Genomic DNA, 27253 nt, shown 5'->3' with positions numbered 1-27253 from the left:
GTCAACTTTTTCCTGGCATTTCCACGGCGTCCACGCCCCCTCCTCCCGCCTCCCCTCTCTCGCGGAATCCTATTGATCCAAACCGGCTAATTAGCGGCGTCTGCGCAATGACGCGCATGCGCACCGGCCGCCGCCTCAGCCATTTTTTTCTTTTTCTTTTTTTTTTTCCAAGGGGAAAGTAATTAGCAGGAATAAAGAGCCAAGTGTTTTTTTTTCCTCTTCCCCCCACAGTGATCAGAACTCATTCTACCTCCGGAGCTCGCACAGAACCCCTCCGTCCTCCCCCCTCGGCGAACCCACGCAGCCCACGCCGCGTGTGCATGTAGCTTTAATTACGCTGTTGTTTGCTAAACAACTTGGCTGCGCTCTCCTCCCTCTTCCTCCGCTTTTCTTCCTCTCCGCCTTCTCCACGCAAAGATCTGGGATCATTGAAAAAAAAAAAAAAAAAAAAAAAAAAAAGGAATGCGTGATCTCTCCCCACGGTTGTTTTTGTGGACAACAACAGCCCGCAGAGACCGTTGCCGCAGCCGCTGCAGAAATGTAAGTGATCCGCTTATTTCAAAATGACGGTTGTTTTTTGTTGTTGTTGTTTTTGGAGTCACCTGTTAACTGTCACGGCGTGCGTGGGGGTGGCGGTATAAACAAAGGCAAAGTCGGCCGCTTGACAACACTCTCACGCGGGGAGAGGACTCGCTATCGTCCCCCCCTTTTCTGCATGAAGCTCACAACCAAGCCTCCTTTTAATGTGTGCATGTTTTTTTTTTCTTACCTGTTAGTGGTCCTCTATGTTGTTTGGTGTGTGCCGTGGGAAATGATGCAAATCCACCTGAAGGGTCAAAAAAAAAAAAAAAATTGTTGGCAAACTAATAAAACGTATAGGCATATCTTGGTAACATGTCTCCTCTTTAGTTCTGGCCGTGCATTATGCTGCTAAGCATTGCTGGAGTTGGTTGTAGTCTTTGTTTCCTGATAGTACTGACAATCAATCAATGTTTACTAACGTAGCCCTAAATCAGGAGTGTCTCAAAGGGCTGCACGAGCCACGACGACATCCCACGTCATTGCAAGGAAAAACTCAACCCAATGGGATAACAATGAGAAACCTTGGATGGGACCCCGGCCCCGGGGTGACAGGTTGCGATGGATGTCGAGTGGATCTACCATAATATTGTGAAGAGTCTAGTCCATAGTAGATCTAACATAATAGTGAGAGTCCAGTCCATAGTGGATCTAACATAATAGTGAGAGTCCAGTCCATAGTGGGGCCAGCAGGAGACTATCCCGAGCAAAGAGAGGTCAGCAGCGCAGAGACGTCCCCAACCGATGCACAGACGAGTGGTCCAACCTGGGTCCAGAGTGTGGGAGAGGGTTAGGAAAGCTAACCATCCCAATAAGATGGTTGTGATTTTATATGCAGGCATGACGTACTTCCTGAAAATAGTCTCATTTCTGTGTGATATTTGTTGGTTTGACGCAGTGTTTTTCAGCCAGTGTGCTGCAAATATTGTCTGGTGTGCCATGCGAAATGATGCAAATCCACCAAAATGGTCAAAGAAAATATTAAACTAATAATACTAATAAAACATTTGAAACAGTAGCCTGTAGGCATACCTTGGTAAAATGTCTCTTTCGTTGGCCGTACATTATGCTGCTACGCATTGCTGGAGTTGGTTATAGTCTTTGTTTCCTGATAGTACTGACATACCATATGATTGTTGTGATATTATACCAACCATTGCTAGAGTTGGTTGTAGTTGGTTTTAGTCTTTTTTTCCTGACAGTACTGACAATCAATCAGTGTTTACTTACATAGCCCTAAATCACGAGTGTCTCAAAGGGCTGCACGAGCCACGACGACATCCCACGTCAGGGCAAGAAAAAACTCATTCCAATGGGATAACAATGAGAAACCTTGGAGGGGACCCCCACCCCTCGCCGACCGGGTGCAATGGACGTCGAGTGGATCTAGCATAATATTGTGAAGAGTCTAGTCCATAGTGGATCTAACATAATAGTGAGAGTCCAGTCCATAGTGGATCTAACATAATAGTGAGAGTCCAGTCCATATTGGGGCCAGCAGGAGACTATCCCGAGCAAAGAGAGGTCAGCAGCGCAGAGACGTCCCCAACCGGTGCACAGACGAGTGGTCCACCCTGGGTTCCGAGTGTGGGAGAGGTGTAGGAAAGCTAACCATAACAATAAGATGGTTGTGATATTATATACAGGCATGACGTACTTCCTGAAAATAGTCTTATTTCTGTGTGATATTTGTTGGTTTGACGCAGTGTTTTTCAGCCAGTGTGCCGCAAATATTGTCTGGTGTGCCATGCGAAATGATGCAAATCCACCGAATTGGTCAAAAAAATATTGTTGGCAAACTAATAAAACATTAGGCATACCTTGGTAACATGTTTCTTCCGTTGGCCGTACATTATGCTGCTAAGCATTGCTGGAGTTGGTTGTAGTTTGTTGTAGTCTTTGTTGCCTGATAGTACTGACAAACCATATGATTGTTGTGATATGATACCAACCATTGCTAGAGTTGGTTGTAGTTGGTTTTAGTCTTTTTTTCCTGACAGTACTGACAATCAATCAATGTTTACGTACATAGCCCTAAATCACGAGGGTCTCAAAGGGCTGCACGAGCCACGACGACATCCCACGTCAGGGCAAGGAAAAACTCAACCCAATGGGATAACAATGAGAAACCTTGGAGGGGACCCCCGCCCCTCGCCGACCGGGTGCAATGGACGTTGAGTGGATCTCGCATAATATTGTGAAGAGTCTAGTCCATAGTGGATCTAACATAATAGTGAGAGTCCAGTCCATAGTGGGGCCAGCAGGAGACTATCCCGAGCAAAGAGAGGTCAGCAGCGCAGAGACGTCCCCAACCGGTGCAGAGACGAGTGGTCCACCCTGGGTCCCAAGTGTGGGAGAGGGGTAGGAAAGCTAACCATAACAATAAGATGGTTGTGATATTATATGCAGGCATGACGTACTTCCTGAAAATAGCCTCATTTCTGTGTGAAATTTGTTGGTTTGACGCAGTGTTTTTCAGCCAGTGTGCCGCTAGATATTGTCTGGTGTGCCATGCGAAATGATGCAAATCCACCGAAATGGTCAAAAAAAAATATTGTTGACAAACTAATAAAACATTAGGCATACCTTGGTAACATGTTTCTTCCGTTGGCCGTACATTATGCTGCTAACCGTTGCTGGAGTTGGTTGTGGTCTTTGTTTCCTGATAGTACTGACATACCATATGATTGTTGTGATATTATACCAACCATTGCTAGAGTTGGTTGTAGTTGGTTTTAGTCTTTGTTTCACGATAGTACTGACAATCAATCAGTGTTTACTTACGTAGCCCTAAATCAGGAGTGTCTCAAAGGGCTGCACGAGTCACTACGACATCTTCGGCTCAGATCCCACGTCAGGGCAATGAAAAACTCAACCCAATGGGATAACAATGATAAACCTTGACGAGGACCCCTGCCCCTGGGCGACCTGGTGAAATGGACGTCGAGTGGGTCTAGCATAATATTTTGAAGAGTCTAGTCCATAGTGGATCCAACATAATAGTGAGAGTCCAGTCCATAGTGGATCTAACATAATAGTGAGAGTCCAGTCCATAGTGGGGCCAGCAGGAGACCGTCCTGAGAGGGGACAGGTCAGCAGCGCAGAGACGTCCCCAACCGGTGCACAGACGAGTGGTCCCGAGTGTGGGAGAGGGGTAGGAAAAATAATCATAACAATAAGATGGTTGTGATAATATATGCAGGCATGATGTACTTCTTCCTGAATATAGCCTCATTTCTGTGTGAAATGTGTTGGTTAGACAGCCACTGTGTCGCGGCACACTAGAGTACCATGAGATATTGTCTGGTCTGCCATGCGAAATGATGCAAATCCACCTAACTGGTCAAAAAAAATATTGTTGGCAAACTAATAACACGTTTGAAAGGTCTGAAACAGTAGCTTATAGGCATACCTTGGTAACATGTCTCTTATTTAGCTCTGGCTGTACATTATACTGCTAAGCATTGCTGGAGTTAGTTTTAGTTGGTTGTAGTCATTGTTTTCTGATAGTACTGACATACCATATGATTGTTGTGATATTATACAACCATTGCTAGAGATGGTTATAGTCTTTGTTTCCTGATAATACTGACAATCAATCAATGTTTACTTACGTAGCCCTAAATCACAAGTGTCTCAAAGGGCTGCACGAGCCACGACGACATCCCACGTCATTGCAAGGAAAAACTCAACCCAATGGGATAACAATGAGAAACCTTGGAGGGGACCCCTGCCCCTCGGCGACCGGGTGCAATGGACGTCGAGTGGATCTAGCATAATACTGTGAATAGTCTAGTCCATAGTGGATCTAACATAATAATAGTGAGAGTCCAGTCCATAGTGGGGCCAGCAGGAGACTATCCCGAGCAAAGAGAGGTCAGCAGCGCAGAGACGTCCCCAACCGGTGCACAGACGACTGGTCCACTCTGGGTCCCGAGTGTGGGAGAGTGGTGGAAAGATAACCATAACAATAAAGATGGTTGTGATATTATATGCAGGCATGACGTACTTCCTGAAAATAGCCTCATTTCTGTGTGAAATTTGTAGGTTTGACACAGTGTTTTTCTGCCAGTGTGCCGCGGTAAACTGGTGTACCGTGAGATATTGTTTGGTGTGCCATGCGAAATGATGCAAATCCACCTAAATGGTCCAAAAATATTGTTAGCAAACTAATAAAACGTTTGAAACAATAGCCTATGGACATACCTTGGTAACATGTCTCCTCTTTAGTTCTGGCCGTATATTATGATGCTAAGCATTGCTTGAGTTGGTTGTAGTCTTTGTTTCCTAATAGTACTGACATACCATATGATTCTTGTGATATTATACCAACCATTGCTAGAGTTTGTTGTATTCTTTGTTTCCTGACAGTACTGACAATCAATCAATGTTTACTTACGTAGCCCTAAATCACGAGTGTCTCAAAGGGCTGCACGAGCCACGCCGACATCCCACGTCATTGCAAGGAAACACTCAACCCAATGGGATAACAATTAGAAACCTTGGAGGGGACCCCCGCCCCTGGGTGACAGGGTGCAATGGACGTCGAGTGGATCCAGCATAATATTGTGAAGAGTTTAGTCCATAGTGGATCCAACATAATAGTGAGAGTCCAGTCCATAGTGGGGCCAGCAAGAGACTATCCCGAGCGGGGACAGGTCAGCAGCGCAGGGATGTCCCCAACCGGTGCACAGACGAGTGGTCCACCCTGGGTCCCGAGTGTGGGAGAGGGGTAGGAAAAATAACCATCCCAATAAGATGGTTGTGATATTATATGCAGGCATGACGTACTTCTTCCTGAACATAACCTCATTTCTGTGTGAAATGTGTTGGTTGGACAGCCACTGTGTCGCGGCACACTAGAGTACCATGAGATATTGTCTGGTGTGCCATGCGAAATGATGCAAATCCACCTAACTGGTCCAAAAAAATATTGTTGGCAAACTAATAAAACGTTTGAAACAATAGGCATACCTTGGTAACATGTCTCTTTCGTTGGCAGTACATTATGCTGCTAAGCATTGCTGGAGTTAGTTGTATTTTGTTGTAGTCGTTGTTTCCTGATAGTACTGACATACAATATGATTGTTGTGAGATTTTACCAACCTTTGCTAGAGTTGGTTGTAGTAGGTTGTAGTCTGTGTTTCCTGATATTACTGACAATCAATCAGTGTTTACTTACATAGCCCTAAATCACGAGTGTCTCAATGGGCTGCACGAAAAATGACGACGTCCTCGGCTCAGATCCCACATCAGGGCAAGAAAAAACTCAACCCAATGGGATAACAATGAGAAACCTTGGAGGGGATCCCCACCCCTGGGCGACCGGGTGCAATGGACGTTGATTGGATCTAGCATAATATTGTGAGAGTCCAGTCCATAGTGGATCTAACATAATAGTGAGAGTCCAGTCTATAGTGGGGCCAGCAGGAGACCATCCCGAGCGGAGACAGGTCAGCAGCGCAGAGACGTCCCCAACCGATGCACAGACGAGTGGTCCACCCTGTTTCCCGAGCGTGGGAGAAGGGCAAAAAAAATAAGCATAACAATAACCATATGATTGTTGTGATATTACATGCAGGCATGACATACTTCTTTCTGAAAATAGCCTCATTTCTGTGTGAAATGTGTTGGTTAGATGCAGTGTTTTTCAGCCACTGTGCTGTGGTGTGCCATGCGAAATTAATACTCAAAAAAGGTAGAAAAACACTTTTCTAGTCTACGTTCAGACAGCAGCACTATTGCCCCCAAAGAACCCAAATGATCCCGGTCCAAGCCCGGTAATAAAAGTACAAAATAGATTTAAAGCCATGTACAGCTAAACAACTGTCCTCTTTCTTGTCCCTGTCCCCCACTCACCCTTGGCTTTCATTGCGACCGACCAGTCTTCCTCTCAGGGAATAAAAGACCCTGGTCAATCCCAAATTCTTTCAGATGACATATATGTGGAGTAAGAAGGACCACCAAGACAGAATAGCAATAACACCAAATTTTACTGAACCTTTAGGAGATCAGCCTTACAACACGGTATTAGCAGCATCAACAAGCGGTCTGAAAATCACACGGAAAGAGTCAGCTTATTTGGTATGAAAAAAGCCCCCTCCCGCCCAGAAAGAAATACAGTCTTATTGTTCCAAACGATCAGGTAAAAAGGGAGTACATTATACTCCTAATACACATTCCAGTGCCTTTAGGTGAAACATAGAGTTTACCAGCTGACATTCAGTTAAGTTAAAGTACCAATGATTTTCACACACACTAGGTGTGCTGAAATTTGTCCTCTGCATTTGACCCATCTCCTTGTTCACCCCCTGGGAGTTGAGGCGAGCAGTGGGCAGCAGCGGTTCCACGCCCGGGAATCATTTTTGGTGATTTAACCCCCAATTCCAACCCTTGATGCTGAGTGCCAAGCAGGGAGGCAATGGGTCCCATTTTTGTAGTCTTTGGTATGACTCGGGCGGGGTTTGAACTCACAAATTACTGATCTCAGGGCGGACACTCTAACCATTAAACATTTGGAAATATATGCTGCTTTAAACATGACTATTGATAAAGAAAGAACTCTTAAATATCTCATTCTTTTATGTTGCCAGTAAAAATCAGATCTGCACAAATGTATTATTTCAAGTGTAGTCATTGGCAATAGAATTAGATTGGTGTGAACATTTTCTTCATCTATTAAAATGACAAAAAATGCATGTGTTTATGATATTTAGGTGATATTTAGGTGCACACACACACACACACACACACACACACACACACAATAAAAGCTGCTTTCCCGTATTTGTGATCAATACAAGGCCCGGAATGCTCGTATAAATAGTTGCATTGCTGATGGTTCGAGGCTATCGATTTCAGTGTAAATGAAAATCTTTATCAGATTAGAGACTGTTCAGCTGTTGACTGCTGGCAGACCTCAACACCCCGAGCAATGTCCCACAGAACACTTGAAAAAATACCACTGCAGTGGGCAAGGGTCTGTGGCCTGTGACAGAAACACAGTGCATTAAAGTGCTATCAGAGCGTGGATGTGAATCATATATCTTGAAGCTGCAGGGACAGCCACTTTGGATGTTGCAAGAGCTGAAGGAAGAGGAGGAGGAGGGGTCTTGAGGCAAAAGGTGGAAGGTGAATTGAGGTTGCGCCTTGATTTCTGAAAAAGGTCACTAATTAAATTGCGGGACAGAGAGAGACAGATGCATCGGTCTCCTTTTGCATTCACAGGAGAGACACAACTATTTATTACGCATTTATTGTCATATTTTTGCTCTTTGAATTTAAACGAGTAATTTGTAATGTGGCATAACAGATTACTTTTTTGATGGTATGCACTCAAAGTCATGAGGTTCATCATACTGCTACAGTGAAGTTGTGTTATATTGGATTAGACCTCTTAGCTTTTGTGCTCAGTAAATATTATATTCAGGTTTGTTTGTTTGGCTAACTACAGATCCCTTGCTCCACTTGAACATCTCCAAGCTCATTTGTGACCCAGGCAAAATGATGCAATTGCTTTAAAGCAGTGCTTTTATCCACGTTTTATCTTCGTGTGGCAATTTACCGGAAGCCCTTTAGCTCCAGAGTGTTCAGTTCTTTATTTAATCCTATACCCCGAGGAATACTATAGACCTCCTGCACAGCCCTTACCCACATTCCTCTACCTAGTTTGGCGCTTATACTATTGATTTTCCCATTAAGGGCTAACGCTAACCCCTGAGAAACCAGCCTCTGTGTTACACTCCCTGAAAGCTGTATTGAACAGATGCTATCCAAGGCCTTTAATCAATTTTCTCCATTGTTATGCAATATTATTTACAGGACTCATTTGTTTAATTCTCTTCCGTTTTTTCACCCCTCTCTCTTTTTCTCTCTGACTTTCATATACAGGTGTGGTGGTAATGTGTGGCAGCTGTAGCCCCCGATATGGACATCGGTGAGGGAGGAGGAGGGGATGGAGGGGGAGGAGAGGAGAGAGATGCTGACATCAGTGCCCAAGCTTTATCTCTCCCTCTCGTGACCTCGCCGCTCATTCCTGAGCAGGGGTCAGCCTCTCGTACCTCAGCCAGGACCCTTGCCAAAGAGCCCCCAACCCTGCGTGAGAAGCAGGAAGAGGAGGGCACAGAGGGGTCCAGGGGTGGAGGAGAGGCCCAGGTAGGGGGTAAGGAGAACGGTCATTCACAAAAAGATGGAGCATGTCAAAAGAGGTGGATGAAGGGAAACCTACAGGAGGGACCTGTGTCAGGGCGAAATGAGGTCGACACTGGACTGAAGCCGGATACAGAGGGTCTCCCAAATGCCCACAACAACAGCAGCAATGGAGGAGAGGAGGAGGAGGAGGAGGAGGAGGAGGCCATCTCAAACCAAAGCCAAACCAAATCCAAATGTTCTTTATTACCTCAACAGAGCCAGCAAAGCGCTTTTTCCAGCACTGCAAAGGCCAGTGGCACGCTCAATAGCAAAACAGCCGCCTCTCTAAAGTCCTCCCAGACTTCCTCCACCTCTCCAAGAAATTCTCCTTTTCTTTCCACCTCTCCAAAGCACTTCACTTGTCCACCCTACTCTTCTTCTGTCCCGTTGAGCGAGAGGGACGACATTAATGGAGATCAGGACTGGATTTCTGTTTTTCCTCAGAGCTTTAACTCCCAGCAGTCGACTCCGGCTTTCCCCTTGGCAGGTATGGAGGAGGCCAGTGCACCTGCTGAGGAAGACGGGCCGGCAGGGGTTCCTTACTCTTCCATTTCCAATGGAGATGGTGCCAAAGCTCCACAACCAAATGACAGCCAGCTTGAGACAGACATGGATGATGACAGAGACAACGAAGGGGAACAGAAAGAAGCTGTCCCCAAAAACCTTAACCAAGAGCTCTCTCCAAATTCCCTGACTAGTCAAATGACTGCAATGCACTCGCGTAATTCCTGTAAGACACTGAAATGCCCCAAGTGTAACTGGCACTACAAGTCTCAGCATACACTGCAAGTCCACATGAAGGAGAAACATCCAGAGACAGGGGGTCAGTGCGTGTGCGCTGCCTCTGGTGGGAAGTGTGTTTGTGGCAGCACAACACGAGGTGTGTGTGGATACTGCAGTTCAGGGAAACCCCATCCCCGCTTGGCTCGGGGCGAAACCTATGCCTGCGGCTACAAGCCCTATCGCTGTGAGGTATGCGACTATGCTACCTCGTCGAAAGGAAACCTCAGCATACACATGCAGTCAGACAAACACTTAAATAATGTTCAAAATGGGGGACAGTCCAATGGTCAGATAAATACTTCCCACATTAGCAACAACAGTAGCTCTTCCAATGGCACGGTGATGGATGATCAGGCATACAAGCTTCCACTTACAATTCCAACGCCCGCTACACAGCCAGCCAAGCTCACACCACCTGCCCACTCTCCCTCCAATGGCAAGCGTTGGCGGTGTGATGTATGCGACTACGAGACCAGCATTGCCCGCAACCTACGCATACACACAACCAGCGAGAAACACACACATAACATGCTGAGGCTGCAGAGAGGGTACTACTTGTCCCATTGCAGGAGCCTTGCTCCACATCTAAAACACTTACAAAGCACAGGTAAGACACGCATAATAAAAATAGCTGATTTTTTAAAACCGAGCTCAGTTTGTTTTAATTTTTCAGGTGGGGAACTCTTGAACATGCGGCTGTCGCATCAAGTTGCAGAACAGCCGGTCACTCTCGGCTCGACGCTCACTCCTTCCCCGTCCCCTTCCCCTTCTCCTCCACCAGTTGCATGTCTGTCTCCTACTGGACCTCTCTCCCAAGGTGTGCTCCAATGCCTCGTCTGCTCCTGCTTTACCACTGACAGCATCGAGTCCATGGAGCATCATCTGAACACCCCTCGCTCCCTGCCCCAGTCTGAATGGTGCTCCCTGATCGCTGGTGGCTGCCACTGCAGGCTCTGTGGCTATACCACCCCGCTGAGGGCTAACTTTTCATTGCACTGTCAGACGGACAGACACCGAACCCGTTACCAGCTTGCAGCTCACCTACAAGAAGGGGGTGACCGGGGTCAGGAAGGCGCCGCCTTGCTAGCAAAGGGTAACCCAATCCAGCTGAGGTGCAACCTGTGCGAATTTGTGACTAGTAGTTTAGAAAAGCTGCAAGGACACTCCCAGACATCCAACCACAAGTCCAGCGTCCGGGTTTACAGAGTAAGTAGCGATTTGTATGCACTGTGCTCCTGGATCTTGAGATGAGCGATAACGTAATCTACCACTTTGTGACTTCACTTTCAGTTTCTGCAGCAGTACGATGGCGAGGTTGATGGCGGTTCATGGCTATTCCATTGTCTCCTATGCAACCACTCCTCCTCCTCTAAGCTAGAAGTATTGAAACACAGTCAAACCCAAACCCATCAGCAGAGGGAGGGATTGCTACAGCTGCAACCAATGGGTGGAGAGGAGCTCGCAGCAATTTTCACCATCAGAAAAATCCCTGAGGAGGTCACAGGTGAGAATGTGCAGGGTTTCCCTGGATTGCTAAAGTACCTGTGGTGGTGGGGGCGTGGTCACCACGACGTCATCACATTATTTGCATAATCAGTGATATGACTTTCTTTAAAGAAGCTCAAAAATGTATACATACATTTAAAAACAAATATTTTATCATTAATTAGGATTAACATATTTTTATATCGTTTTACCATATTTTCAATTGTTGCTGCTAATTGTAAGATGATGGACTTTGAGAATCTTTCAAGTGTCGAGAGACTTTTAATGACTTTTTTATTAAAAATGACTAGCCGAGTTTTCGGTGTATTACTTGTCAATAGTGCGCAAATAGGCTAGCTATATATATATATATATATATATATATATATATATATGTATATATATATATATATATATATATATATATATATATATCTTAGGGGTGTAACGGTACACAAAAATGTCGGTTCGGTACGTACCTCGGTTTAGAGGTCACGATTCGGTCCATTTTCGGTACAGTAAGAAAACAACAAAATATAAATATTTTAGTTATTTTATTTACCAAATTTGTAAACAATGGCTTTATCTTTTTAACATTGGGAACACTGTAATAATTCTGCCCACCGTAATCAACATTAAACTGCCTCAAGTAGTTGCTCAGATTAAGTAAAATGACAAAACTTTTCTTTCTTCTACATATAAAAAGTGCAACATTAAACAGTTTCAAGTCAACTCATTATGCTTAATTTATTACAGCATTTGGGAAGCCTGTAGTTGATTTGTATTATGTTAATGTTATATTTGTATCAACATGTGATAGCAGGGACCCTGCCATTCAAAACTAAGCTGCTACATTACTAATGATTAATGTAAGTATAGCTGAAAAAATAATACAATAGCAATAGGAGAGACTATTCATCTCTGAACACCATGGAGTTCATGTAGGCTTAATGATGCAGTTACTTTATTATATCAACTATCACAGACAGAAACTCCTCATTTAACATCATGTCCATTGCTTTCGGTCCCCTAGAGGGGGGGGGTTGCCCACATCTGAGGTCCTCTCCAAGGTTTCTCATAGTCAGCATTGTCGCTGGCGTCCCACTGAATGTGAATTCTCCCTGCCCACTGGGTGTGAGTTTTCCTTGCCCTTTTGTGGGTTCTTCCGAGGATGTTGTAGTCGTAATGATTTGTGCAGTCCTTTGAGACATTTGTGATTTGGGGCTATATAAATAAACATTGATTGATTGATTGATTGATTGATGGTCCTTTTTTGCTGCTTCAACACAGCTCAATCAACACAGAAAAGTTAAAGTTAAATAACAGACGGACAGGGCTTTGCTGTCATAACACACGCATGCAGACACACATGAGCTCTGAATACGCAGTGCTGATTAACTCTTATCGCTCTAAATACGCACTGCTGACTGGCTGTTACCGCTTTGCGTGTAACCAATCAGATGTTGTTTGGGTGGGACAATGCTGTGTGCTGTGTACAGACAGACAGAGGCTGAACGGAGCGGAGCAGCTTGTTAAGACTTTAGCATAGGCGGCTACTTAATATGTACGTGTGGAAACGCGTTCAGTACACAACCGGACCGAAACCCCCTTATCGAAACGGTTCAATAAAAATACACGTACTGTTACACCCCTAATATATATATATATATATATATGTATATGTGCTGGTGGTAATGTTTTATGTTTGTGCGGTTTTGATTTGACATCAACTTTTCCCATGACCACAAACACCGTCTGCGCCTGAAAGCGTATTGGCGGAGAATGAAAAAGTGTTGTGTGTCTGGGGAAGCACAAAGACCAAAGTGTTTGCACGGGAGGTAAAAACCTGTTGGAACAGTGTTGTTTGCTATCATAAGATTGGCAAGCAAAGTTAAAAATAGCGTCAGACTTTGTGTGACTTCTTCTGGGGGGGGGGGGCTACAATACAATATACTACTTTAATTTGTTTTCACGTAAAGAAAACAACAACACTTAATTTTAATTTACCGCTGCAATAAAAATGCGGTGGCGGTGAAGATACATCTGACATGAGAAACAAGGCCCAGGGATTAAGATGAAAATTGAGAAAATGAGTAATGGCTGTCGCCGAGCTATTGATCGTGTAAAATTGCTCAGTCGATACACATCCTTGTTATATCCCCGATCGTGCCTGTCGACAGCTAACTAGCACCGCCTGGCTAATCAATGAACCAATACAAATCCCCTGGACAAGAATGGGGGAGGTTGTGGTTAGTAATGATAGTGACATGTGCGCCAGGTAGCACGCTGGGTTATGTTTAGGTCTACAGTCACATCTTTAGTCTGAACAATAATCTAACGCTTCTTTCATCTATTCGATTCCCTTAATTAAGATTTATCAAGGCGAACAGATGGGTTCCAAGTCTAGGGTATAGCTCTACTCCACCTTTGGAGGAGTATCTAATAGAGAATCAATACATGATCAATATGGTATCAAAGCCAGCAAGAGGAATGAAGCGGGGTCCTCACAGACCATCGTTTTCAGTGGGGGGCTAGCTAGAGAAGAATACAGTGGGGCAAAAATGTATTTAGTCACCCACCGATTGTGCAAGCTCTCCCACTTAAAATGATGACAGAGGTCTGTAATTTTCATCATAGGTACACTTCAACTGTGAGAGACAGAATGTGAAAAAAAAAATCCAGGAATTCACATTGTAGGACTTTTAAAGAATTTATTTGTAAATTATGGGGGAAAATAAGTATTTGGTCACTTCAAACAAGGAAGATCTCTGGCTCTCACAGACCTGTGACTTCTTCTTTAAGAGGCTCTTCCGTTTTCCACTCGTTACCTGTATTAATGGAACCTGTTTGAACTCGTTATCTGTATAAAAGACACTAGTCCACAGCCTCAAACAGTCAGACTCCAAACTCCACTATGGTCAAGACCAAAGAACTGTCGAAGAACAGCAGGAAAACAATTGTAGACCTGCACCAGACTGGGAAGAGTGAATCTACAATACGCAAGCAGCTTGGTGTGAAAAAATAAACTGTAGGAGCAATTATCAGAAAATGGAAGACATACAAGACCACTGATAATCTCCCTCGATCTGGGGCTCCACGCAAGATCTCATCCCGTGGGGTCAAAATGATCCTGAGATGGTTAAGCAAAAATCCCAGAACCACACGTTGAGACCTGGTGAATGACCTGCAGAGAGCTGGGACCAAAGTAACAAAGGTTACCATCAGTAACACACTACGCCGACAGGAAATCAAATCCTTCAGTGCCAGACATGTCCCCCTGCTTAAGCCAGTGCATGTCCAGGCCCGTCTGAAGTTTGCCAGAGAGCACATGGATGATACAGCAGAGGATTGGGAGAATATCATGTGGTCAGATGAAACCAAAATAGAAGTTTTTGGTATAAACTCAATTCATCGTGTCTGGAGGAAGAAGAATACTGAGTTGCATCCCAAGAACAGCATATCTACTGTGAAGCATGGGGGTGGAAACATCATGCTTTGGGGCTGTTTTTCTGCTAAGGGGACATGACGACTCATCCGTATTAAGGAAAGAATGAATGGGGCTGTGTATCGTGAGACTTTGAGCCAAAACCTCCTTCTATCAGTGAGAGCTTTGAAGATGAAACGTGGCTGGGTCTTCCAGCATGACAATGGTCCCAAACACACCGCCCGGGCAACGAAGGAGTGGCTTCGTAAGAAGCATTTGAAAGTCCTGGAGTGGCCTAGCCAGTCTCAAGACCTCAACCCCATAGAAAATCTGTGGAGGGAGTTGAAAGTCCATGTTGCTCTGCGACAGCCCCAAAACATCACTGCTCTCGAGAAGATCTGCATTGAGGATTGGGCCAAAATATCAGCTACTGTGTGTGCAAACCTGGTAAAGACCTATAGTAATCATTTGACCCCGGTTATTGCCAACAAAGGTTATATTACAAAGTATTGAGTTAAATTTTTGTTATTGGCCAAATACTTATTTACCACCATAATTTACTAACAAATTATTTAAAATTCCCACAATGTGAATTCCCTGATTTTTTTTTCACATTCTGTCTCTCACAGTTGAAGTGTACCTATGATGAAAATTACAGACCTCTGTCATCATTTTAAGTGGGAGAACTTGCACAATCGGTGGCTGACTAAATAATTTTTGCCCCACTGTATATGATTACCCTGAGTATGATTAGTAAAAAAATACATAACATACTGATGTGTATTATCCTATCTCAGGAGAACTTAATGAGGATATGGAAAATTCCACTGAGGTCACCACTGGTCCTTTGGATCAAACCAAAGACAACTTGGGAGTTAAGCAAATGGATATGGAGACAGGTATGGTTTCAATATGACGCAATACGGAAAAAATGTTTATAGGACCTTGTATGTTTTTGAAGAAGACAAAATGGTGGAGGAGACAGACAAGGTGGAATCACACTCAGTCAAGCGCCAAGCATCTGGATGCGGAGAAGTGGAAAACTCCATCGTAAGCAAACGACCCCGAAAGCACCAGCAAAGCGAGAACCCGCAGGTGAGCAGCTGACCCAGATGTATTTTGGCTAAATTGCGGCTTTGCAAAATAACTTTTTACTATTTTCAGACTGTCCAGTGCCCTTTGTGCCAGGTTAAAATCCCGTACACGCATCTTCGACCGCATCTCACGCATGTGCACAGTGTGGCGCAGGACTGTGTGGATAAGCTCATCAGCACAGTAAGTCAACCCCAAGTGTGGATATTTTGTGATTTGAGTTTATTGAGCTCAGTGCTAAAAAAATCAGAAGGCAAAAAGATAGGAGATGGGGCCGGAATGAAATATAGGGAGACAATTCCATTAAAGGCCCCAGAGAGAAAGGCTGCATGTTTAAGGAGTTCCCCACCATCATTTTTGATGCAGAAGAACAGTCCGTGTGTGTGTGTGTGTATGCTTTTCTTCTACAAACCCTGTTTCCTTTTCAACCCATATTCAGTTGAATAGGCTACAAAGACAACATATTTGATGTTCAAACTGATAAACATATTTGTTTTTGCAAATAATCATTAACTTTAGAATTTGATGCCAGCAACACGTCAGAAAGAAGTTGGGAAAGGTGGCCATAAATACTGATAAAGTTGAGGAATGTTCATCAAAAACTTATTTGGAAAATCCCACAGGTGTGCAGGCTAATTGGGAAAAGGGTGCCATGATTGGGTATAAAAACAACTTCCCAAAAAATGCTCAGTCTTTCACAAGAAAGGATGGGGCGAGGTACACCCCTTTGTCCACAACTGCGTGAGCAAATAGTCAAACAGTTTAAAAACAACGTTTCTCAAAGTGCAATTGCAAGAAATTTAGGGATTTCAACATCTACGGTCCATTATATCATCAAAAGGTTCAGGAAATCTGGAGAAATCACTCCACGTAAGCGGCATGGCCGGAAACCAACATTGAATGACCGTGACCTTCAATCCATCAGACAGCACTATATCAAAAACCGACATCAATCTCTAAAGGATATCACCACATGGGCTCAGGAACACTTCAGAAAACCACTGTCACTAAATACAGTTTGTCGCTACATCTGTTAGTACAAGTTAAAGCTCTACTTTGCAAAGTGAAAGCGATTTATTAACAACATCCAGAAACGCCGCCGGCTTCTCTGGGCCTGAGATCATCTAAGATGGACTGATGCAAAGTGGAAAAGTGTTCTGTGGTCTGACGAGTCCACGTTTCAAATTGTTTTTGAAAATATTCGACATTGTGTCATCTGGACCAAAGGGGAAGCGAACCATCCAAACTGTTATCGACGCAAAGTTCAAAAGCCAGCATCTGTGATGGTATGGGGGTACATTAGTGCCCAAAGCATGGGTAACTTGCACATCTGTGAAGGCACCATTAATACTGAAAGGTACATACAGGTTTTGGAACAACATATGCTGCCATCTAAACGCCGTCTTTTTCATGGACGCCCCTGCTTATTTTAGCAGGACAATGCCAAAGAAAAAGAGTGCGGGTACTTTCCTGGCCCGCCTGCAGTCCAGACCTGTCTCCCATCAAAAATGTGTGGCGCATTATGAAGCGTAAAATACGACAGCGGAGACCCCGGACTGTTGAACGACTGAAGCTTTACATAAAACAAGAATGGGAAAGAATTCCACTTTCAAAGCTTCAAAAATTAGTTTACTCAGTTCCCATACGTTTTATTGAGTGTTGTTAAAAGAAAAGGTGATGTAACGCAGTGGTGAACATGCCCTTTCCCAACTACTTTGGCACGTGTTGCAGCCATGAAATTCTAAGTTAACTATTATTTGCAAAAAAAAAAGTATATGAGTTTGAACATCAAATATCTTGTCTTTGTAGTGCATTCAATTGAATATGGGTGGAAAAAGATTTGCAAATCATTGTATTCCGTTTATATTTACATCTAACACAATTTCCCAACTCATATGGAAACGGGGTTTGTAAGTGGAGGAGGGCCGATTTGACTGCAGAAGTGAGGGGAAAGCCAGTGTTTTTTTTATAATGCATGTTTAAGTAGCCCTCTATTACCAGAAGTGCAGTCAAGCTAAAAAGGGGGCCCCGTGCTTTTTACTGTGTCTCTCCAGCTAACAAAGACCGGTCATCTATCCACATCAACCATCCTCCATCTTCCTGGCCCGTATGCTAAGTGGCCTTTGTCTCTTGCTCTCTTTGCCTCCACTTCACGTACTGCTTTTCACCCTTTCTCCCCTCTGCTGTACCCCCCCACCCCCCAGCTACTACTATCATTCCAATTCTGCAATCTCCGTCCCTGCTCCTCCCTTTCTGTCCCTCATTTTCTGATGCGGTACCCCTCCCCTGCTGGCTTTTTCCAACATTGTTTTTTTTTTGTTTATTGCCCATAACATACTCCCTCCCTCTGCCAGGTCTCTATTTTTCATTTTTTTTTACCCGTTAACGCCACCCCCAACACACCCACACCCGTCCTCTCTCCTCCTCCTCCCTCCACATGCACCTCCCTCACTCTAATAGTAATTGAGGTTCATTAATTCAGACTGAGGTGATGATGGCCATTATGTACCTTGCTTTCCAATTACGCTCTCTAGATTAAGCCTGACCTTCAGTTTTCTCTGCAGTCTGTGTGGTGATGGGTTCTTCTCTCCTCCTTATGAAGCTGTTACATGGAGAAAACTCTTGTCATGCAAATCTCATCTTTAGCCGCCCGAGATGGTGCATTTTTTGCTTAGTGCTTGAAGCTGTGGAGATGGAGGTTTTCTATATGAAGAATGATTTTAAATAAAATTCATTATTCAGCTCAGTAAAGTTTTATTAAACCCTTGGGGCATGTAGGGAGGGCGTCATTGGCGCTGAAGGGCAGAGCCACATATCTCAGCCATATACACTTATTACCAAGTTGATGTGCCTTGCTGCATATAGCGCTGTGCAGACAGGGGAAAGATAAAACAATTCACTTAAAGATTCACTCTTGAATGTTTCATGATATTAGGACAGGGGGTGTAGCAGCCTCTTCAGGTTTATACAGTACATCTTGCAATTTGCCTGCTATTAAGCTGTACAATTAAACATGCTTTATTCATAAAGTTGGTTAAAGAAAAAGCATTTGAGATCACCCTTTTTTTTTTTACTTAGGATTTTTTAGGCCCTACTATTTCTAAATTAATACATTTTTTTTTCAGGTCACACCATCATTGGAACTACTTCAGCTCGAGAACGAATTACCATCAAACCTGTACACGGATGACACTGTAAAAAATGAAAACATCACGGATGACAAGAAAGAACATTCCGATACAACCGATTCATTTACCCCAGATGATTCACCAAAAAACAAAAGTATGTTTCCAAGTGACTTGGAGTAAACATCAATTTTACTACGACAATCATTGTTGTAAAAATATTGCTATTATGTGCTTCGCAGGCATTTCAGGGGAGAACCCTGAGGAAAATTTAGCCGCACCCAAAGATGTCACAGCTCTACTCACCCCACCCCTGGAAGACAACGCCACTCACCCTTCCAATGGAAGACTGGCTCCTCAATCCCTGACTCACACCCCTCCCTCCTCACCAACCGCCGACCCCCCTTCTCTTTCCGATCGCCATGGTTACCGGTTTCGTTGCAGCAGGTGCAGTCTGGCATTCCCTACTCAAGAGAAGCTACAGCTGCACTGGCAGTACCATGCCATGAGGGCGGCGACAGAGTGCCCCATCTGTTCTAGACAGTGTCGCAGTCAGGAGGCCTTGCAGAGACATATGCAGAATACACACTTGCAGCAGGACAGCACTCAGAATACAGGCTCACTGCCTCATTCTGTACAATACATAGAACACTATAAGAGTGAATCAGTTCAACAAAATATGAGTTTATCTCCTCAAGATGGCCAAGAAGCAGCAGAGGCAGAGGAAGAAGAGAGGGAGGAAGAAATGGAGGATGAAAATGACATACTTGAGACTGGAGGAAATGAATACAAAGAGGAATTCAAAACTAAAGAGAAAGACAGGATCGGTGAAACTTGTGAAGGTGATTTAATTCAGCTAGAAAAAGTAACAACTGATGAAATCCCACTCGAACCTAGTTTCAGCTCTCCTATCAAAAAGAGCTCAAACCCAACATTGGACCGCTATTTGGATCCATCAAGGCCCTACAAGTGCACTGTATGTTCAGAATCTTTTACTCAGAAAACAATTCTTTTGGTTCACTACAATTCTGTGTCCCATCTTCACCGGGCAAGGCGAGCTCTGCAGGAATCAAACACGGGTGTTTCTTCCCCGGAGACTACCCGTGGACAAGATCCTCGACCCTATCGATGTAAACTATGTGGAGTGGGTTATAGCCAGAGCTCTACACTAGACATACATTTACGCTCTGTTCTTCACCAAACAAGAGCCCGTGCTGCACAGAACCCAGGTCCCCAGATATCCGTTTCTAATGTAGCAGCTTCAGTACCTTCCACGCCTACTACTACTTTGGCCAAGGAAACATCTAAGAATTTACCTTTTACCAAGAAGCCAGATGTAGCGAGTTCATCAACAGGAGTGGTAGCTGAGGCCCAACTGACAGCATCAACTGATGGACAACAAGCTAAAAAGAGAGTGGCAGAACTGATAGCATCAAGAAACCAACTATTACTAATGCAACAGCAGCAACTGGCTCAGGCTCAGGCTCAAGCTCAGTTGCAACACACGGCGTTGCTCCAGGCCCAAATGATGCAGCACCTTCCCATTGGACCAGAGAATCTCCTTCAGCACTTCTCTCTGACACCAGACAACATGCTTTCTCTGCAGCAACAGCTTCTTCTGCCTTTTTACTTCCCTGGAGACATGAAACTTAACCCAGAGTTGGCCACAAAGACCCTGGAACACACCAAAGCTGAGGCGGCCAAGTCCACAGTGAGAGAGCACACGAAGGTAGAGGCTAAAAAAGAGGTCAATCCTCAAACAGAAGAAAAAACAAGTCAAAGTCAAAGTTCAATTTCTGATGATATACCAATAGAAAATATGGACTTCAACACCAGAGTTGAAAATGGCTGCAATGGATCTTCCAACAGCCCAGAAGAAAAAGAATGTGTCAGGCTTGAAGAGAAAAAAGAAGAAATGTCTGTTTCAGTTGTTAAAAATGATGGTCAAACACAGGAGAAAGATTCCACTTCAGTTAATCTCCCTGGATTGCAGTGCCCCCCACCTAGGGTGCCATACGCTGCTGTTAATGGGGAAGCTCTTAGGGCTTTGCTACAGAGTTATGGCTACGAGTTGGCCTTGCAATATATACAAAGTCGACATAGAAACCAGCACCACATAGCAAGCCAAATGATACATTTGAAAAGAGAGTGCGCTAATATCAGTAAAATGGAATTGTATTCTGTGGAACAAAAACAGGCAGCAATAAAAAGTCAGGATAACACAAGTGAAGTTAAAGACTTACAGAGTTTCACGAGGGATAATAATGGAGTTGATGAACTGGGAAACAAAAAAAAAGCATGTTGTGGAAGTGGAGAAAAATGTAGAGATTGTGGTAAGTTTTTTTCAGATGCTATGATTTTAAAAAGTCACCAGGAATACATTCACAGACTGCTTCTTCCTACTGCTGCACTGGAGAGATTCTCCAAAGAATACAGACTGCAATATGACCAATTGTACCCCTTAAAAAAGGAAATATCTGAAGAGGATGTATCTACTAGTACACAAGTTGCATTTCCAGCTACATCTTCAGATTCAGAACTTGTATCTGAACAAGATCAGCCTCAAATTAAAACATCACCTCAACCTTCATTGTCCGATTCTGACACAAAAAGATGTGCCACACCTGAAGACCTCACAACTGCCTCTCCACCCTCCCCTTCGCTTTCGTTTTCTCAGCCTCAGATATTACCACCTAAGGAGTCAACCCTTACTTCTACATCTTCTACGGTAACTTCTGAAAACACAAAGGCCATGCCTATACCTTTACCAAACATACCTATGATCCCTCTGCCTATGCCCCAGCTTCCAATTACCCAACTTTCTTTACCGAAGCTTCCGCTACATCAGATTCCTTTTCCGATGGATCTCCCTCTAATTCCTGTAATGCAGGCCTTACAGCCCCAAACCTGGTTAGAATCAAGTATAAACCCAGAGTTGGCAAAAATCTACCAGCCTCAACTTAATCCAGTACCGCATGGGAAGCAGGGACCTATTAATCCTGCAATTGTTTCCCAACCATCTCAGTTTAGCCCATCTTTGCTAGGCCAGCCACATCAAGTTAATACTGGGTTGCTGGGTCAATCAGCCCAGACAAGCTCCATTCAAACAGGGCAGCAGCCCCAAGTCAGTCCAACATTAATAGAGCAACAGCAGGGTAAGAGAACCCGCACACGAATCTCTGAGGACCAGCTGACTATTCTTAGAAAACATTTTGATATCAACAGCCTCCCCAGCGATGATGAGATAAACAAGATATCCAGTCTGTCTAGTCTACCTCACAAAGTCATCAAACACTGGTTTCGCAACACCCTATTTAAAGAGCGCCAGCGAGACAAGGACTCCCCTTACAATTTCAATAACCCCCCAACCATAGCCCTTGAGGAGAACAGAGAGGAAGTCTTGCAAAATCAGTCTCTAACACTGTCTCAGTCTTCACCATCACCAAAACTGCAAGACATGCCCCAGTCCATTGACATCCAAAGGGGGGAAACCCACAGGGGGAGACGATCTTCTAGAACACGCTTTACAGAGAACCAGCTGGAGACACTACAGAGGGTGTTTGAGGCAACTCCCTATCCTAGGGAGGAAGAATATGATAGGCTGTCTTCCCTGTTGTCTCTCCCCAACAGAGTCATCGTTGTATGGTTTCAAAATGCCAGGCAGAGAGCCAGAAAAAGCCAGGACCGAGAAGCCGATGATGGAATAGAAGGGCCAAGCCAGCTTGACATTCTTAGACAGAGAGACAGATGCTACAGGAATGATAATGATGATAACAGCTGTGGCGATGAACAACAAACTGATTCTCACAATGAAAATTCCATGGATCTGACATATGAATATTATTCCCAACCTGACTCTCCTGCCTTTGATTCTTCTTCTGCTAGTCATTTAGAGAGCGAGCGTTCTTTGGGCAAAGATGAAACAACACCTACTCTCAAGAAACAAGGAAATAAAACTCCCACTTCTGAGACTAACAAAAATGTTGAAAAACAAATTACAGATGTGAATATCCAGCCCAAAGAAAAAGTACAGGCCTCTCAAACGATGTCCACTCCACAAGCTGAGAATCTAGTCCAAGATCAGCCAGAAAATTCAGCTGACAAATCTGAGCCTCATGCTTCCTCCCCCACACAAAACACAGTAAATAGCAGACACTCAATGTCTGATTCAGGCCAAGAGCGTATCCACAGTTCCTCCTTAAATCCAGCCATTGAAAAACCTGCAGATACAACACCAAGCAAACCTTCACTTTCCGAGTTGGAAGTAACTCGGCATCCTGAGGCCCCTTCCCGCCAATCCACCGAGACACAGTCACTGAACCAAATTCCACCACCAAACCAGTTTCAGTGCAGTGTATGCCCAATGTCCTTGCCGTCATTCCAGATGTGGCAGGAGCATCAGACAAGGCACCTCCTAGCGGCTCAGTCACAAGTCCAACTTCTGCACTCTGGATTCCCAGACAGAACAATGCCATACATGATGCTTCATTCCAACCACTCCCTGATGGCCAACCAATTGCTTTCAGGTGCAATGACCCAGTTGCACTCTAATGCCACAAATTCCATGATTTCGCACTTAAACAGTACACAAGTAAAGAACTCATTCTCTGACCTCTCTCAGAGTTCCTTCACATCCTTGAAACAGAACTCAAAGCTAATGTCAGAGGCCAATTATGATATTCAAAGATGTGGCAGAGAGAGCGAGGAAGAGCATAGAAGGGACAAGCGTCAGAGAACCACCATCACCCCTGAGCAGCTTGAAATCTTGTATCAGCGCTACAGCTTAGATTCCAACCCCACAAGAGGAGTCCTGGAGGGCATTGCACAAGATGTGGGCCTCGCAAGAAGAGTGGTTCAGGTATCAGAAGAACTTAGATTAATTATTTAACAGAAACCGTAATATTTATTTGTATATCCTGAATTTTAAACTTGCTGTTCTTTCCTCGTCAGGTATGGTTTCAGAACACGCGGGCAAGAGAAAGAAAAGGACAGTTCAGGTCAATGGGGCCAGGATCTACTTTTAGCTTGGGTTTGAACCACCTGCGCTGTCCATTCTGTAGGGCTCTCTTTAAGGTAAAGAGTGCTCTGGATGCCCATATCAGATCACGCCACTGGGCAGAGGCTGAAAGAGCAGGTTACAACTTATCAATAAGTAATGGGTCCAGCATGCCCATTGGAATGGCTATGTCCTCTGTCATGGATAAACCAGGCCCATCGGTCTCCTGTAACCTTGTACCAAACATGGGCATTGCCATCAACAACAAAGAGCAAACCGTAAAGCAACCAGTTATAATTTCATCTTCATCCAATGATCTGATCAACCCAGGGGAGTACGGTGACTTTGAGGAAGATGATGAATTCCAATATGATGAGGGTTTAAATATAGCTGATGAAGCGTCCCCAAGTTCTGTGGGATCTGGAGGTCCAAGCCCGGACTGGGGTGAGACTCTGCAGCCGCACCATCATCAGCAGCAACGCCAAAGGACACAGATGAGCCACTTCCAAGTGCTGCAGCTTAGAGACTTTTACAAGAACCACCGTACACCAAATCGATATGAGTGTGAAGCACTAGGGCAGGAATTGGGACTCCCTCACCGGGTTGTACAGGTATTGAAAATTCAAGATCAAAGAAACAAATAATCTCTAAAAGTACTTAAGTGTGATATTTGAAATGTATCATTCAACATATGTTTTCAGGTATGGTTCCAGAATGCTAGAGCAAAGGAGAAAAGAGCGAGATCCATTAGCTCTGACTCTGCAGAGAGAGAGCAGGCGGAATTGACTGCCGGTGCAGGGGAGAGAGACAGAGCCTAAAATAGGCAGACTGTGGTCCCTTTACATTCTTCCGTTATGTCCCCAAGACTCTTGCCTAAACTTCACTTTTTTTGCCAAACCTGTTCCCTGAGCACCCCAAAGATGCAGAGCGACAGGGGCCCAAAGAAAACCATTTCAGCTGAACATAATAGAGCCCAAACCGTTCTCATTTTGTATTGCTCTTTCATACTCTGCCTGTCTTTCCTTGTTTCCCCAATTCCTGCTCTACAACCAAACTCCACCATGGAAAAAAAAAACAATGCCACAGAGGCCAAAGAGCATTCTCAAAGAGTATGACCTCACTGCCCGGCGAGACCTGCAGTCTACCTCTCGGTCCTCATGACAGACTCACAGTGGGCCCTCCTCCGGACAGTGTTTGACGACTAGCTGTGTAGCATGTAGTGCTGGTCTTTGCAAGGTTGGGACAAAAACAAGAGATATTAGTGTAAATAGAGAGTTCCAAAAGATAAACTTGAAGAAAAACAAACAAAGCAGTTAAAAATGGAAAATGAGGAGGAAACAAAAGAATAGCCCGAAATAGACGGAGGTATTTGTGTTGAGCTTTTGTAAAGACTGACTCAGATTCCAAAGCTCGTAACCAAAATTTTACACGTCTATCGTTTCATCGTGTTTGTTTTCAGCAACAAACTGCAGAGCTGACGTCTGTACAGTGAAGGATGTGATCTGCACCTGGCACAGGAAAAGAGAACCAATAGACTGATACAGTGCTAGAGTGCAGCACCACCCACCACAAGCCAATGATGAGTCTTCTGTTGTACATGGACACCTTCTGAGTTCCTTTTGTGGATAATAGCCCAAATAGCACAGAGCAGAAAGGCCAGTTTGTCCTAAAAGGGGCAAACTATTTTTTATAGCACTCAACCATAATACTGTATATGATAACTTTAACCAAACTCGAATTTACATTGTGTGTCTAGTAATAGTTTCTTAATATAAAGCTTATGAACTGAGATAAACTGTCTTGCTTCGGTAATAGTGTCATGATTGTGACAGCTTTGATATGTTCAGGTAAAGACGAACTGCCTTTCTGTTCTCTTTGGATATACCAATGGCTTACCAATGTTGTGTGATGAATCTAAAGCTTTCTATGCTCAGGTCAGCAGCTCAATATGGCTTCACCTCTAATGTGAACCGAATACTTTCTGGTTTCCAAACAGAAGTGTCATGGTTTAAGTTTGAACTAAGTATTACAAGACATCAACAAAAACATCTCTGTATATCAAAGATCTGAGCTTTTCACCTCAAATAGATTGTTAACCTTATTGAAACTAAAGTGTTTAATAGCGTGAGGGGTAAATGTACAGCATTTAGCTTTTGTATGGTTGACTCAAGACTTCATTGGATGTTTGAGACATAGCCCCTGTTTGTACACACATTCAAGGAGCTTCTGCGCCGAGCAGAGCAAAAACACTAATAATGGATGTTATCGATGTTATTTTTGTACACTTAATTTATTTTCCCTTTTTTCCCCTTCCTCCTTTGAACTATTTTCTTCCTCCTCTTTATTTGCAACCAGTTGTAATAATAATATAACAATAATAGCTAAACAATAATTAATGCTTTAAGACAAAAATCCAAAGACGTGATAATACTTTACCATATGACCTACAAAAATAAGCGCTACTGTGTACTTGATGATGTTTTGCTGTTTTGTTTTGTTTTTAAAGAAGTAGGAGTCTCTATATCTAAGCTACTGTTTTCTGCCTCTCATAAGCACACTGGAGTACTCTGTAACCAAAACCCAAAACTAGAGCCATGGCAGTCTGTAATATAGCGGTTGAAGAGTTTTACTTTTCTTGAGCAATTTTGCTGTTGTTCTGTTAGTTTTTTTTTGTTTTTTTACCATGGTGTGAAAACTCCAGCCCTAAAGGATGTCCAGTTTGCTGCTAATGTACTGTAGTTTCTAATGATACTGTAGGAAGATGCATGCTCTGATTGCTTTATCACTAGGCTTTAATGACTACAAACTGTAATAATGATGATAGCTGTGACGTTACCATGGATGAACTGCTCCTCTTTTTATTTTGTAAACAAATTGGTGTATGGGGCTAAATTCCATCAAGTTGGTTATTTCAGTATTCTGTGAATTGGCCTAATTCAGAGCGGATAAAAGTGGTTTTAACAAAAAAAAAATTTCATGCAAGAAAAAAAGCCCTCAGTTTTCAGCTAAACGTGTTTGCTGCATTTACTTGTCAAAAGGTAAAACGTCTAGCTGTTTGAAGTCGTTCAGCCCCAGAACTAATAAGATGTAGGTTTTTCTGTCCTTCGATGTCTCTACTCCATTTTTCTAGCTAAAACAGCTTTCCAAAGGATGTGGACTGACTAACGCCGTCTTTGTTTTGTTCTCAAAACTAACCAATGTTTACGACAATACCAATGAGCTTTCTTCTGTACAGAAATGTGCATTCCAAAAACCACAAAGACCGTTTTTGTACACGGATTATTTTTATTTCATGTGTCTTTCTTGATCTTGGTGACTGTAAGATGTACATATTGGGAGTCTTCTATGGTGAAGGGACTCTGTGAACCTTATTGTAGGTAAAACTCGTTTTTTTTTTTTTCCTGGATATGTTGTTGCCATAGTGATGACCAAAAAGATACGTGTGATGTGCACCTGTCCTTATGTCCTGCTCCAGTGGTTTAGTGTGTCTCTATAATATTCCCCTTCCCCACTGGTGTGTTACTCTTCTTTACCGCTCCCATATTCCACTGAGCTAAATAAAGTCTGCTTTGGTGCATG

At 43.7% G+C, this 27253-nt stretch overlaps 1 protein-coding gene and 1 long non-coding RNA gene across 3 annotated transcripts in view; one reads left to right on the top strand and one right to left on the bottom strand.

Annotated features, from left to right (window-relative positions):
- The window catches only part of LOC133562958 (uncharacterized), a 29566-nt gene extending 9181 nt beyond the window's left edge, over positions 1-20385 (bottom strand). The window contains exons 1-2 of the long non-coding RNA XR_009808965.1: positions 19995-20385; positions 770-826 (exon numbers count right to left, since the gene is read on the bottom strand). This is a non-coding gene — a long non-coding RNA (uncharacterized LOC133562958). The remainder of the gene's footprint in view (positions 1-769; positions 827-19994) is intronic.
- LOC133562956 (zinc finger homeobox protein 3-like) lies at positions 158-27253 on the top strand. Of its 2 annotated transcripts, none has more exons than XM_061916809.1 (11): positions 158-540; positions 8470-10159; positions 10226-10758; positions 10843-11056; positions 15259-15360; positions 15426-15556; positions 15626-15736; positions 18679-18835; positions 18921-23536; positions 23629-24285; positions 24376-27253. In XM_061916809.1, the coding sequence occupies exons 2-11, from the start codon at positions 8506-8508 to the stop codon at positions 24490-24492; spliced, it is 8292 nt and encodes a 2763-aa protein (XP_061772793.1). In that variant the 5' UTR covers positions 158-540; positions 8470-8505; the 3' UTR covers positions 24493-27253. The 2 variants fall into 2 exon arrangements, with proteins under 2 accessions (XP_061772793.1, XP_061772792.1); XM_061916808.1 differs by having other exon boundaries at positions 15423-15556.

The sequence above is a fragment of the Nerophis ophidion genome, linkage group LG12 (genome assembly GCF_033978795.1).
Source record: "Nerophis ophidion isolate RoL-2023_Sa linkage group LG12, RoL_Noph_v1.0, whole genome shotgun sequence".
Taxonomy (NCBI): domain Eukaryota; kingdom Metazoa; phylum Chordata; class Actinopteri; order Syngnathiformes; family Syngnathidae; genus Nerophis; species Nerophis ophidion.
The sequence above is the reverse complement of the archived record's forward strand: the minus strand, read 5'-3'. Positions and strand labels throughout refer to the sequence as shown.